We start from the raw sequence: 15,979 nt of genomic DNA on the forward strand, positions 1-15,979 counted from the left end.
CTCAGGAGAACAGTCAGTAAATTGAAGAATAACATTAAACATACAAGACACGCCATAAATCACATAAATCCGAGGTATTCATCAACACGGTAAGCTAGAGCTAAGTTTAAGTAAGATTAAGAGATAATTACACATACATATATGCAATAGGAACAGTTATATAGGATATTATATAGGATATTTTAAAAGAGCATTACAAGCCTTTTTGTCAGATCATAAACCAATCACTACCTGATAGTAATTAAAATGAAATGTCTCCTGCAGATATAATTATTCCCCAGTGAAAATCCTCCAGCATATTTTTCTAGTGGATGCAGACAGAAGAAAACAAGAAAAAATTGTTTTTAAATGGTAATTTCCCGATTTCTATTGGACTTGATCCAGACTTTTAGATAATAAACTTCTTTAAATTAACTTTTAATTTACAAATCACAAAACAACAAAAAAATCCCACCCAGCTACGTAAACTAGATTATTTAACCTTTTTTGTTCCTTATGGAAGTTAAGAAAATTGACTATCCCCAGGAACATGCACTACGTATAGCAAAGACTTTGCAAAATGATCACACAGTATTCAAAAGAAACAACCCACCCTTTGTAAAAGAAAACCTACCCAAAATGAACCCTAGTCATTAAGCCCAGATATGAAGGGTGAAAGGACACCCAAACACAGTTAGGTTAACAGAACCAAAGGAGAGGCTACTTCCCTTCTTTTGCTGGAAGTGTGACAAAAAGGAACAAAAATTAAAATCACTCCTAATTTTATTCTGATTATGTAGTAGAAAATGTTAAATATTTTACTTCAGTAAAAAGTAAATTAAAGTCTTAGAAAGTGTTAGATATACCTTCACTTGCTACACACTAACATTTGGTTCATTTCCCCAAACACACAGATTTCACTTATAGCCGCTATGAGCATTTAAAATTTACCAGAGCATGAAAAAAAATAATTTTAAGCTATTTAGTGAAACTCTAGAAATTTGAACTGGAAGAAGACTGAAACTGACCCAACAGTTACAACAACAACAACAACAACAAAAAAAAAAAAAAAAGAAAAAAAAGAGAAAAAAATACTAGATTTTAACTGACAACTCCCAGCAAACAAAATCCTACTAAATCCGAAAGCTATTTGAAAGCATGCATTAAAGACAACAGCTACACTGCATTTTTCTAGATGGTTTTCTTTTAAATAATAAAATGGATCAAATATAAGATGCAACAATAAAATCTCCTAGGGTGAAAATGTGCACCTGAAGATGGTAAATTTTTTCTTACCACCAACAGCATGTTCAAAGATTTGTTTATGGAAAGTTAGGTGGAATACCAACTCAGTCACCAAAAAAAAAGGCAAAAACTAGGAAATACTGTTAAGCACATTAAAATACAATATTGCTAACCAATACAACTAGTGATAGATACTTAAAATACACTATCAAAAATACAATTTCCTTGAAATTCTCTCAAAATAACAATTAAAAGCTACAGGAAATGCAAACATAAATAGCCTTCTTTTCTTTCCAAGAGAAGCCTTAAGTCAGGATTTAATCAATCATCTTTTTTTTTCAACCCTCAAATACTATTTTCTGCAAAGCAAAACACCCCTTCCCAGGTGGTACTCTGCCCTGCTCATATCACATTGCTAAACCTGTCCCAGTCTCAGAGAGCAGTACTCTGTTGATAGGTGGTGATGGCACCTGTGGAGTACTTACTGAAGTGTCAGACTGGGAAATAAGATCGTAAAGATGCTTTTGAGATTTGAAAGAGCAGAGATTTAATTGGGTTACAACTCTTCTTCTACAAGGTACAGGGTATTCTAGTACTGAGAGTCTTCAATGAAAAAATAAAGACCCCTTATCAATTCTCAGCTAGTGTAATATTTGGGGCTAGGAAGGATTTCTACAGGAAAAACATTTACAATCATGTCTAAATATTGAAGTTAATTATAAATGTAATTTGTGCTCTCACTGCTGGATTATCAGTTGTGACTCAGAGTAAGGAATTTTAAATTTAGAATGACAACCAATTTATACGTCTTGATTTACATCAGCATCTTCAAAAATCAAGAGAAATTTTGACTTAATACTTAAACATTCTGTTTAAAGAGGAAATGAGAATCTTTAATTGTTTAATATTGCATATGTCACTACATAAAAATATTTCATTGTCTGTCCTAGGGTGGTGTTATGATGCTTGTATCCCCAGTCGTCTGTTCTGTTTATGTTGGATATTATGTTCTGTGCCTTCAAGACTGGCTCTGAAAAGCAAAGTTTTGTTTTGTTATCAGCCTGCTCACTGCCCCATGGTCTGCTGGGCACAGACGGTGGTACATAGTGCTGCTTCTGCTCTTTGCCTCTGCTCTTGCTCCTGCCTGCTTTTGCTTTTTTGCTTGTTAGTTAGTTTAGCTGGGCAGTCTGGATTTTCCCTGGACTGTCTTTCTTTCCCTTTTCTTTGAACCATTCAAACCTGCTCTGGACTGGGACCTGGGAAACACCAAGAGTTTGCACTTTGTGGCCTGCAGCAGCCATTCCCAGTGCCAGAGGGACTGATAACAGAGAGACCACTCCCAGGAGAGACTTTCTGAATTTGTCATCTCTTCAAAGCGGTGAGAGTTTGGTGTTGTTCTTTTTTTTTTGTGCTGGGGAGTGCTTTGACTATTAAATAAACAGTTTTTTTTCCACTTCTCTCCAAAGAAATTCTTCCCGAACCAGTGGGGGGAGGGGCTGTGGCAGTTTGCTTTCTGGGGGCTCCTTCCAGAGGTTTTCTCCCAAATTTGCTCTAAACCAGGACACTGTCCCAATATTCTTTACTGACTTTTAACAAACAAAATTTAACCCTAAAATATCTGTTATCCTCTTAGCAATAGCTATAAAAATAATCCCCCAAAAATCCTTTGTGAGGCTTTAGTAGAACTAAAAATTACTTAAAGCAGAAATTTTTAAAACTGCATTAATTCATATGGGTTTATTAAAAGTGATCATGAATCAGTTAACTGTGAATGTTAACTCAAGAGTCACTGAATTATAGGAACTAGACAACTTCTGAGCTGCTCTGTAACTCCCCCATAAAATGCAGTTCCTATCTGTCCTCAGAAGCTTTGTGTTCCACAGCTCCTTGTCTCTTTTGCTTTTAAGATGGTTTAATGTTTGGTCTGATACAGGTTTTGCTTGCATTTAGTAGCCTAAGAGAAAAAGTAATCCACCACTGTTGTAGCTAAAAGGCTTTACATAAACTGACCTAAAGCAGAAAGAATCCAGCAGAACCCTCACAGCAAGGCATTTGAGAAAGAACAAAACCATACAGACTCTGCACCTATGTTACCAGACTACCTGGTACAGCTCTCAGGAAAAAGCCTACAATTGAAAAGGTATTTGTTGTGCAGACACTGCACTACAGAGAGGCAAATCACATCTTTGAATATCAAAGAATTACAATTTAGAGAATACTCCTCATTCAAATTGCCACCGATTTTTACTGATTTCTGAATCAGTCACACAAGTTCATAGGCAACAGAAGTAGTTTTTTGTGTACAGTGCACTAGCTCCCCATGTGGACACACCTGATTAACAATACATGCATAGTAGCTTACAGAACTTAGAGCTCTGGTTTAAAATGGCAGCTATTGGGCTCTGAATCACTCCTAACAACTGAAATTCCTGCATTTATTTTTTTCTTAGTGTAGTTGCTGGGTTAAGAAGCTCCCACTAGTGACTCTTCATTTCCAACAGTATCCTTTCAGTTGTGCCAAAACAGCTGCCTTCTTCTCTTTTATAACACCTCAAGAAATAATTGGGGTTTTTTTCAAAACTATTTAACATTTAATCAGAGCAATTAGTCTTCAAAATCCAAGCTCCAGTGATCACTAATAGCTTCCGTGCCTCTTGACAGGAAACATTCAACCTTCCTTTTGCTCTGTTCTCTATTAATTCAGTTTACAAACAGTTGAACTTGAACTGGGCATGGACTTGTGTTCTGAAAGGTTAATGAAAAACTGTGCAGCATACGTCACATACCAGAAACAGGTTTTCTGCTATGCTACCTGTCCCAAATTGAGTTTCTTCCTAGTAGCTGGTGTAGTGCTGGGTTTTGGATTCAGTAGAATAATGTTGATAACACACTGATGTTTTAGCTGCTGCTAAGCAGTGCTTACTCTTAAATCAAGGATTTTTTTTTTGATTCCCAGGCTCTGCCAGCAAAGTGTGCAAGTAGCCAGGAGGAAGTATGGCCGAGACAGCAAACCCAACCTGGCCAGAGGGATAATCCACACCACAGAGCATCAGACTCAAGCTGGGCACTACTCTGTGGTTTTACATTTTTAATTACAATTATAACCTTATTGTAGTATTTTATTTCAATTGTTAAATTGTTCTTCTCAACCTATAGGTTTCATCTTTTCTTCTGATTCTCCTGCCCAGCCCACTGCAAGGGGAATGAAGGTGTGTGGGGTAACCAAGCAGCTGCATGGTACTTAGTTGCCAGCTAGGGTTAAACCACACCACCACCATAGCTATCAAACTTTACCAGGCATTTGGTGCATAACTGGACAAGAATCTCATTAATTTAGGATTCCTCTCATCATCAGCAATAAAATTTTACTTCAAAATTTTATTTTTAAGTGTGAAACTGGGCCATATTTTTATTCTCAGGATGCCGCCTTTCTTTTTTCAAGAAAAGACAAATCAGGGTAATTCAATTAAAACATATTTTAGCAACTTTTGTGTTCAAAATAAAGGCTACTAAAAAAAAACAGAGGACACAGCTCAGTTCTTAAGACTCAAAGTTTTTTCTACAACCACATGCAAGTACATTAAAACCATAGATTGAACATCACCCCTTTGAAAAATAAAGTGTGTAAAATTATATGAGAATTTTCATTGTTTGAGTGAAACCATGCTTATACTGAAGATTCCTATTTAGCCTGCAGAACTCCACAACTTAGAACCATTAAACATCATTACTAACACTTCATGAAAGCTTGTCCTCAAGTTCATTTTTTGAAGTATTTTATTATTTTGTGTATGGGCAGTGATTGTCTTTGGTTTTGGTTTGGGAGATTTTTTTTTTATTAGTTTGGTTTGGGTTTTTTCCTATATCTTGAAGCAAGTCCCTTTGGAAAGAACCAGTATTTCAGCGCTTATTGAGATCAGGTGTTTATAAAAAGCAATCATCTTATAGAGAAGTATTTTATTACTAAAGTGACATGGACTCCTCCCTAATCTGTGTGACAAGTTTGGGAACAGCACAGAATACGAGATTTTGCAAGACCCACAAAAAGCTTAATTTCTGAAAGAAATAGCTCAAGAAAAAAAGATATTTCTGTTTTGCAATTAGAAAGTTTATTAATAACCTTTACAATATTATGAAATTTAGAAAAACTATTTAATGCAATATCCAGATTCTTCTATGACTTGGACACACTGACACACTAAGTTTTCTTGGAAGTCATTACACATACAGACTGTAACTTCCTAGTGTAAGAAACTGGCACTTCCAACGTAAAAGAAAGCTCTGTTACACAAGTGAGTAATAATCAGAAGCACTTATTTTCAACACCTTGAAATACACACTGAAATCTCATGCTTTGCATGCTGACAGAATGTAAGAAAAACTGTAAAAAATAACTTTCTATACTAAAAAAACCCCAACCCCCCCCCAAAAAAAACCCCCAAAAATCCCCAAAAACAATAAAAACCCACACACTAATGATCCCAAATAATTGCTGCACACATCAATATCTGCCCATTATAAAATGGAAAGTTTTGCACTACGTACCAAATAAAGTGATGGTCATGGGTTGTTTCCTTAAAAATAATTGGCAAAATGAAAACATATAAGAGAGATTATGTCCAAATAGAAAAACTGGGGGATTTTTATTCAGTAGTCTTTAACGACTTTTTAAGGGCACTAAAAACACTTCAGAAAAACAAAAAAATACAAGTCAAGGAGGATAACGTGCTTGTTCTGCAGTTTGAAATTTCATGTGTTTAGAAACAAACACACATAATATTTCACCACCACTTCAATTGCATCTTTGGTCTCTGTGGTTCAAGGACATCAGTATCTAGCTGTAGCCTCCCTCAAAAGCAGCATCAGTGAAAAATCACAAGAAATCAAGTGTCGTGTTCCTCATGGTGCAAAAGCCCTTTTTGGGAAGCTAGTTAATCTCATAAGGTAATGGTAAAGAGACTCTTGACTGTGATCCAAGAAAAAGAATATCTGCCACTACTCAAAAAGAGACAGCAAAAAGATGCATCAACTTCATATGTGAACTTAATCACTGCTCTAATCCAGCTGGGAAGACAACACATAACAGCCCTGCCCTTAATAATGCTGCTGTTCACACAGCTGAGAAAAGACTGGTTGACTCAAGAACCTCACACTTTGTCTTTTAAAATGAAAGAAGGAGTCTTACTCCAAAAGTAATAATTTAGTACTCTAGTAGGCATACAAGACCACAGGAGCTTTTTTATGACACTGAATTTTTCAAAGTTTCCCCAGTTCCCTTCACCCAGATTCTGCAGTGCTTGCTTCACCTCTTTCACCTTTCCACACTTGCAGGTCCCAGTCATATAAACATTTCTCTGCACAACACCATTGGGTCACCACGCTTTTTGTTCTCTAAGGCAATACCAAAGTTTCAGAAACCTTATCAGTCATTTCATTAGAACAGTGAATTCTGAAAGGCAAGGGAAAACAGCCTACGACGAGCATTTCTCCTAACAATATAAAGCATTAAAAGTGTAAGGAATGCTTACACTTAAGCATTCCTTAAAGTGTAAGGAATATTGCTAGAGGACACAATGAAGTTCTCATAAGGTTAGAGTAATTTTTGCTCATATTAAAAATTTCAATGAACCTGGTAACTCACGTCTTTTGTTCAGTGTGAATGATATACAAAGAGAAGCATTCTCTTTTCAAATTCACTTTAACACATAACTATTACTTTTTATGAAATGCCTTAAAAGTTCTGAAATTTCTTGAGAGCTTATTTACCTCATTAAAATAGTAACAGGATAAAATTTAAACAAAAAAAAGAAAATTTAGTCTACCAGGGGGAACAATCTTCCAGAAATGAATAGATAAGACACAACCCAGCTTCAGAAGGTACCCAAACTCAAGGTCTCCTAACTTCTGTGGAAAGAAACTACAACAGTAGTAGCATAAAATTGATATATTTTAGTATTAAAATAGTAGATGTCTACACACAATATCTTGCTCTGTATTTACTGTTAGCATCCTCACCTTGAATTTAGTAAGACTGATCAACTGCTGATACATAAGCACGGTGAAGAGAATCATACTACCTCCAAGTCAAGAGGAGCCACATCAGCTCCTACACGGAAAGCCAGTGGAGGAAAAGATTGAAGTAGTTCATCTTGCATTGAAAAAAGAAAGATGATAGCTCACATGTTCCCAAATTCTGTTAGTTAAAATTTACTAGCAAGACAGAAAGAATTTAAAGAATATTTTCCTATAAACCTCAACAAAAATCATCTTGTCTGATTATGCTACATTTTGAGGCAATCTTCAAAGACTGTAGGTCAGACCATCTACCCGTAGGTAAGACTGAAGATGCTAAATTTCATTTAGCATTTTTGAAAGAAAACCCAAAGAAATCCAAGAACCTTTATTCCCTTCCTCACCTGTCCAAAAGAGACTTTCTTTACCCACTCAAACACACACTATGTTATTTTTTCTCAGTACCATGGAATATTCCTGTCACTGAAGATCAGAAACACACTTCTGTCCAGATCTGCAAGCAAAAGCCTTTCCCACCCCATCTTCATTTTCTTTTAGGAAGAGACTGTCATCACATTCAACTTTAACAACAGGGCTGTCCACCAGGGACTAGGATAAGGTCGAATTCATTTCCAGTTGTCATCAGAACCAGGATATGAATTAAGCCTCCAAAAGCGTATTAGTTAAGGAACACACACTGCCCACTTAAATGGTTCTTTCCCTCCCCCTCAGCTACAAGCATGGATTAATAAAAAGAGAAACCTCTACAGGCACAACAGGTTGGACATAATAAAGCACTGTTTCTATAGTCCTCTAGGTACCAGCTTGAAAGGATGCTTCACTAGAAGCAATGATTGGAGAACACTTCTCCAGAGACCAAAGAAAAAGTAATTCAATTTCAGTTGGTGAAAACTAGTATCTAGGAATGGCTGTTTTATAGACATTCTTTTTAGCTTCATTGTGCAGAAATGAATCAAGACTATATTAATTCAAGAGAAGTCTTATTACCAAAAACCAAAGAATTTTGTTGTGTTACTCACAATGAAATCCCCAAACTTTCTGATTAGCACAAAAAGCAAACAGCAAGCTATCTTTAAGCTGCTGGGTTTTTTTTCATACTACTGCATAAACAATGAAAAAGGGAAAAATTTGAGGCATCTTATAAAATACAGAGTTCAGGAATACAGATTAAGAAATTGAGATTAAATAATGATAGCAAGTAATATCCAAGACATGTAAAGTGATGCAGGGGGCCTGTGGGACCTTACTTCTTTCATATTATTATAATCCACCTTAAAACAAGGTTGTTTTCCAATATATTTTCTTTGCCTTTCTCCTGTAAAGGCAAAGAATTTGAGACTTACCTAGAAGGTGGAAAAGCAGAAAAAAAAATTACCCAGCCTCACTCCACTGGGGCAAGTGAACAGATGATATTCCAGTGAAAAATAAAAAGACAAAGAAAAAATCCCATTCCCTCACCTTTCCCTAATCTAAGAGGAAAAAGAATACTGTAGGAGTTGACTAGGAACCATACCACTACAGTTCTCAGCTGAGGGGGAGAAACAAAAAAAGGAAAAAAAAAAATTCTGTCTTTGAGGCAGATGAGGTAGTTGAGCATTGCACATCTAATTCACGGTAGGAGTCTACATTTAAACAAGTCAGATTTTAAGCAATACCTAAGCAGTGAGATTACTCCAAATACAGCATGAAGAGACAGCATCATGTATTTACTGTACAGTAAACCAGAGGCCAAGTGTTTGGTCATTATCTCAAACATTTGGTTAGTTGGTTTTTTGTTTGGATGGGGTTTTTTTACCTACAGGAATCCAAATTAAATATATTCCCTATTTTTACACTGTTTTGTACTTACTGCTGGTAGTAAAGACTGCATGTTCTGGTTGGAGTCAGCTATAGTGGCTAGGTAAACCAAGTTGGTATGCAGCATCTGCTGGTATCTATCAAAATAAGCAAAGCAAAACAAACCTTAATTCATAAATACAGTAACATCTGAATTTACTCTAATTCCACAAATGTAAAGAAGGCTACTTATGTAAAACAAGACTCAAGAGACTTACAAGAGTCCTGTTACTGGGAATCTTAAGCCTTTTCCCTCACACTTTTCTATTACCCAATCTTTCCCAATGTCTCCATCATATCCGTGCCTAACTGTACTACTGTCTTGCTATGAAAAAATCTAAAGCTGGGTGACACTGTTCTCACTTACTTCACTTCCTGCCTTAAACTAAATCACCAGAATACATACAAGGAGTGTGTTTGTGTCTGGTGTAATTTCCATTACAAACACCAGAGAAAGAGAGCTGTTTATTGTGTCTCCATATTCAAGATATCGTAGATTTATGTGAATTGTGACCACATTTCATCAGGACCCTGAGCTTTGGAAGTTTGCTATGGAATAATTTTTCTGCTAGAGAACCACAGTCCTGATTCTCAGTATCTAGCCCACAGTCGCAATAACAACCTTGAAAGCTGGAGCAGATCACAAGTATATAACTACAGGCTTGCAAACAAAAGTAGTCCCTTAAACCAAAAGCACCTATTATTAATGATCCCACTCCTATTCCCAGATTACCAGTTCTCTTGGCAAGGGAGTAAGATGTCCTACCTCTCCATATTTGTGTGATTACATAGGTGCCATCATCACCTCAAGCCAGAAACGTATAATGGGAAAATAACACTCCTTAACAATTCACTCCTTCTATAGTTCTCTCAGATCACTCCCACGAGATAGTAAGTCTATGATGGATACTGTAGCAAGCCAAACTTCTACGAAAAGCCTGTTTGTTCTCGGGCAAGTGAAAAGCAGGTAGTTTTCAAACATGCCATCAGGAAGCAGAACGGTCCAATTGCCTACAGGACTGAGAATTTTTCAAACAAAACTACCTCTTTCAAACAATGTAATTACAATACAGAGGAAAAAAATCTTTGTTAGACAGTCCTTTTTTTTATGAGCAGCATCATCATGACATCAATTTACAGTAGGGAAGTTGCAGCACTTCAGTGACAGAAACAATAATCATAGAGCAAATAAAACCCACCCACCCCACACAAAAATTTCAAGTGTAGTATCTGTAGCAATGCTTTTCTTCACAGCACAGCTGTCCTGTAAGGTAAGCTAAACAAATCAAGAATGATGATTTAGATGGAAATTCACCCAGTCCGCAGTAGGTATGGATTAAGGTCTTACTGAGAGCATTCAGAAGTCTTTCCCTTGTTCTGATAGTCCATTATACACTGGATAAGATGATTGTTTTCATCCAACATCTGAAACAATAAAGAAGAAGTTTGGAGTAAATTCCATGTTCTTTGTGGAAAGAAACTGAAGATAAGTCTGAGTTTTGAGTAATGCTCTTCTTCTTAGTTTTAAAAAACAACTAAAAAAGTTGTTAAGCAGAAAGCTCTACTTCATCAATTATTTGCAGAACACTGTTTTGCTCCCATTTCCCCCCTCTGATTAGTTTTACAGGTTTTGGCTTAAGGGCTTCATAATGCTACCATCAGCAGCTACATTTGTGAAGTGTCCCATACAAATACCTATGCTGATTAACACCAAGTTCTTAGAAAGCTTTAAAAGTTTTCTGCATTCCTTTGAATGCTAACAAGAAATTCACTTAAAAGTTTATGCCCCAAGCTTCCCTTCTAGTTCTAAAGCCTGCAACTACATATAAATTTAATTTTAAAAGGCACTGAAATTGCTAATGATGAAAACTGAGCTGACCGTATTTGTTCAAAGCAAATGCACTGGAAAGCCAGGCAATATTTACATGAAGATTCTCTAACTAAGCTGCATTTTATAAATATTTGGTATAATGGCACATTATGGTTTAGGAATGGTATTGCCCAATTTAGTGTTCCGACTGAAACACTCCAAACCATGCATCCCTCTACCCCCTGGTAGGGCGGAGGGGAGAACTGGAGGTAAAAAAGGTTAAGATTACCAGCTGAGATAGCAAAAATTTACTGGAAATACCACTGGGATAAGAAGCAAACAATAACAATAGCAAAAATACTACTAATGGAGAGTACAAGAGGGCAAATGATTCACATCCAAGTGCTCATCACATACAGCCCCCAACAATACCTGATGATGCCACAACACATGACCCCTTCCCCCATCCCCAGAAAATGAAGTGAGGTGCTACAGAATAACCACCAGATCCATGCCATGACCCTTCCTGGCTATTGCAAGAATTAATCCTGCGGTGGCCAGAACCAGGACAATGGACACAATAAATCTAACATACTTCAGCAGTGTCCATGAAAATGAATACTTACTAATTAATTGTCTTACCAAAAATGAGTAGTTCTAAAAAAAATCATGGAAAATGGCCAATTTCACAACTTTCTACAAAAAGTTCACAAAGTCAAAGTGTTCCAAGCTCTCTAAACAGGGAAAAAAATAACCTGGTTTCCTGGAGTGAATGTAACCCACACTCATCTTTCCAGCTAATGCTCTGCACTCTGATCAGGCAAGATTCAACAGAACCATGGCTAATCTGAGCCATCAGCCAAGTTATCCAAGTCAACTTATAGAAATGGAAAATTTGCTGCCAAATGCACAATTTTGCATCAATTTACTCCTTTGCTTTCTCTGACTGGAAAGCTAGTTTAGATCCCTTTACCCAGCTGCTGAATATCACAAAACAAGCAGAACCTTAAAACATCCCACACATTCTCTCCTCCTTCCAAACATGGTTGAAAATAGCCATGAGTAGACTCACCCTTCCACAAGGAAAGCACAACATCATACCACAACCTTTATTCCCCTAACAAATTCTACAGAGAGGGGAAAAAAACAACAAAAAAAGTAGTGTCACTTTTTTCCCCACTTAATCCATGTCTACTATGAAAAGAGTATGGAGTCAAAAACCTTATGCATTTCACTCAGGACATCTATCCACATAAGAACCAGCCAAGTTTTCTTAAACTTTAAACTGTAATTCACCAGAATGGACTAGAATGATCCCAGTACAAGTATTTTGCCTGAAACGGTTGGATCTGGAAACACATTCATTAAGCCCTAAACACAGACATAACTGCAGTATTTTCAGCTACTTTGTGAGCCTCAGAAACCAGGCAAAGCTACAACTGCACTCTCTGAAGAGGATCACAAACACACTGCTACACTGGCACACAGCACATGTACTAACTTCAAGCTTTGTAAGAAACACAGTGGCCATTTTCATTATTTCAGGAAAAAGGGGAAAAAATGAGATAATACCATTGATACCAAAGTCTAATAGAGGACTTGCAAAAGAAGCTGTGAATCAAGGCCCTCCTCAGAATATCTCCCACAGTTCTGAGGGAAGCAGCAGATTCTTAAGGCTTAGCAGACAAGTAGACCTTGAAACTGCCCATTAGATGGTTGCATGTAAGCCAGACCTCTTGAGAAGCGAAGGACTGGAGGGGGGCAGGAATGCTAGGGGCTAAAAGGAAAGGGAACAAAAAGGATTATAACTGTATCCTAGGTAGGGCTGCAGTCAACTGTTTTTTACAAGTTTAAATTAGTGTTTGCTAACAGAAAATTGTAATAATTATAAACATCTACCATTGAAAGAGAATTTAGTTTCCAGCTGGATGAAGATACCTTCAGGGCTTCTGACAACTTACGTACACTACAAAAATTCTTCAACTTTAACACTGGGGTTTTGCCAGCACACCACCATCGAACTAATGGTTTGACTACAGACCCAGGAAAACTTTATCATCTGTATTCTCCATGTGCACCTCAGCATCCTGAAGTCTCTACCGACTACCTCTGTGCAGCTTTCCACCCAGTGGATATGTATTTTTTATCTACAATTCCCAATCACTGACTTCCCCCTCAGTACCCTGGACGTTTCCCTAACAGCACCAACGTCTTCTCTGAGGTCCATATCGCTGCAACACCTGCTTTGTAGAGGTTCTAATTCTTTGCTAAATCGGATGTTAGATCTATCTACTTAAAGGACTCCTCTACATAAGGAGCTGGTACCAATCTGAAACCTGCTTGACCCACGGGCACCCACACCAATGATGATACGAGTCTTGAATTAAATTTCTAAATACCACACAGTTACCAGTGAACTTGAACATATTCCTTTGTTGCTGCTGTGAATTATTAATCCTGTATGCGTTTTTCTTTGATCGCTTTAGCGAGTTAACTTGCTCCCTCCCACACAAGCTTAGGTGGAGTCGTCCGGAGCGGCTGTCATTTGCTCCGAACGCGATATTCTTCTTCAATCATACCTAAGGCTTACTGGGAGGCAGCCTTAACTACCAGGTCCACCAAGTTTGGGAACTGGAGCCGCCTCCTACTCCGCAGCGCCCAGAGTCGGGCAGAGGGTCTGGAACAAACCGGCTGCGGTCCCACTGTCAGAGCCCTCCCGCAGGAAGGATTTAGTCGACTCTCCGCTTTCAGGCCGAGTCCTCTCGGGTAAATTCAGGCCGGCCGGGGCGATCGGGGCAGCCCAAGCGAAGAAAGAAAAACGAGGGCTGCAGACACCCAGGACACCGCCCGCCTCCTCCCGCCGGCCCCGGGACCCTCCAACAAGTGTCCAAGTGCAGAGACAGGGGCCGAGCCCCGGGCACAGGGAGTGCGGCCCGGCCGCCTCCCTTCCCCGCCGGGGCCTCGGCGCTGCGGGCCTGAGCCGCCGCCGCCCCCGTTCCCCGCGCGGCAGGAAGCGGCAGCTGCAGCCCCCGGGGCCGCCCGGGCCGGGCCGGGCCCTCCTCTTCGCGCCGTCCTCACCTTCTGGATGGCGGCCGGCGTGATCTCGCCCTTGCCCCGCTGCCTCGGGGCCGCGAACGCCACCGACATGTCTGGTGGGCGCCGGAGCCTCCGCGGCCGCTCCCGCCCGTTCGTGCGTACGCCCCGCGGACCCAGCGGCGGCGGCGATCCGGGAAGAACGCGGCGCGCGGTGGGGCGGGGGCGCGCGCCCGGTGGGACGGCCCATCCCCATCCCGCCGGGGGAAGGGGTTAAGGAAGACCGGCGGCTCCTCGCTGCTTTTCTCCTTGGCGAGGGGGCACCTCGATGAGACCGTGGCCGCCCCGCACGGCCCGGCCAGAACAACTGGACCGAGAGACGATCCTGAGCCGCTTGGAAATGATCTCCACGCACAGCCTTGTCACGCGCCTTTCTTGGCTACCCCTTTCCCTCTGCTGCGTTGGTACGTTCCTGCCCGACGAGCCTCATAGCAGGGAAGTGGTACGGTCGGCTGGGGGGGATGGTGGTGTTGTGGCGCGCACGTTGCAGGGGACACGCTGGGGCTGTGCCGGGCGGCAGCCTCTACTCCCCCCTCTGCCCAGCGCCGCAGTTGGTTGCACCCGGGCAGCCCCCCTCTGGCGGCAGCGCGGGGCGGAGCGGGACGGGACGGGACGGGACGGGACGGGAGATGCTGAAGGCGGGCGCTGGGAGTGGGAGGGCACCTGTTGTGGGGTTTGGAACATCTCTCATGAGGAGAGACTGCGGGAGCTGACCCTGTTAGTCTGGAGAAGAGACGATTCATTAATCCATGTACACGTCTCAAAGGAGGGTGCCAAGAGAGTGGTGCCCAGCGACAGGAGATGGAGCGATGGCCATAAACGAGAACACAAGAAGTTTCCACTTCGACATGAGGAAGGACTTTTTTACATGGAGGTTGGCTAGAGCACTGGAACAAGCTGCCCAGGGGCTTGGGACGGCTTTCCTCGATGAGTTGGGCGGCTGCAGGTTTCCTGCCCTAAAAGTGAAACAGAGCAAGAAGAAGCTCGGCTGCAGCATTAAACATAAAATTACAAATGCTGGAAGCCCTGAAACCAGCCTTGATTTGTTTCAGTGCAGCCACTGGAGGGAATCTTGGTGTCGCCGAAGAGCGTCGTGGACAAGTCTGCAAAGTCTAAGACAGATTTTGGAAGAATGAAGAGTTGCAACGGGCAGTTGGTACAGGGACATTGGAGGTCCCCAACCAAAGCATTTTAAACCTTCTTGTTCCTGGGCACATCCTTTGCCCAGCCTGTGTGCATTCCAGTGCCACACTACAGGCTAGGGTACAGAATTGGCCTTTGGCTGACTGGTGGTTGCTCTTGCAGCTGGCTGAGGTGTCTGTGTGTCCATCTGTGGCTGGCAGGACACTGCCTGCCCGGTGACAGGGTGCCACAGCCCATGCCACAAGACGTGAATCTTGAGCCTTGCTTGCTTGCTCTGGTTCTCAGCAGTCGCTGGCGGAAGGCCCTGGCTAAAAAAGCCGGGCCTTTTGGTCCCAGCACACGTTTGTCAGTGGCGTCCATGGCTGTGCAGCTGCTTCCCAACTGGCATACTCTCTCCTCACACTGGGTTTATGCTGACTCTTGTCCCCAGCCCCATGACAATTACTCGTGCTGGCTCCACTGTCCCAGGATATGTTGCGACTGCCCGTCACCCCCTGCTTTCTCCCCAAGGCTTGCTGGCTCCAAGCTGTTGCATTCCTACAGCACCCCACTCCCCAAGGGCTCACTCCCTGGACCTGATGCTCTGTGTTACCAGAATGACGCTTCTGCCCTGTCTCTTTAGATTATACAGGACCCAGAGTTGATGGGATGCTATTCTGGCTTGCTTTTCTCCAGGAAATATCTGTGGCTCAGTGCTCTGTAGGTTATGCTAAGATAGAGCAATGCCAGCATGTCCTTTACTTTGTGTTTATAACCATTTCACTCACCATTGTGGTCTATTTTCTGGACTATTTTGGTCCATTTTTTCTGTCTGCTACACACTTTATCATCACCACCATC

At 40.9% G+C, this 15,979-nt stretch overlaps 1 protein-coding gene across 3 annotated transcripts in view; it reads right to left on the reverse strand.

The window, feature by feature from the left end:
• Positions 1 to 14,189, reverse strand: part of SS18 (SS18 subunit of BAF chromatin remodeling complex) — a 44,263-nt gene extending 30,074 nt beyond the window's left edge. The window contains exons 1-3 of one of the 3 annotated variants that reach the window (XM_002195386.7): positions 13,982 to 14,189; positions 10,442 to 10,518; positions 9,107 to 9,191 (exon numbers count right to left, since the gene is read on the reverse strand). In XM_002195386.7, coding sequence (XP_002195422.3) covers positions 9,107 to 9,191; positions 10,442 to 10,518; positions 13,982 to 14,050 — 231 coding nt within the window. In that variant the 5' untranslated portion in view covers positions 14,051 to 14,189. The remainder of the gene's footprint in view (positions 1 to 9,106; positions 9,192 to 10,441; positions 10,519 to 13,981) is intronic. The other 2 variants (XM_012572078.5, XM_030266112.4) reach the window with 2 other exon arrangements.
• Positions 14,190 to 15,979: the final 1,790 nt, after the last annotated feature.

Source organism: Taeniopygia guttata, chromosome 2, assembly GCF_048771995.1.
Source record: "Taeniopygia guttata chromosome 2, bTaeGut7.mat, whole genome shotgun sequence".
NCBI lineage: Eukaryota > Metazoa > Chordata > Aves > Passeriformes > Estrildidae > Taeniopygia > Taeniopygia guttata.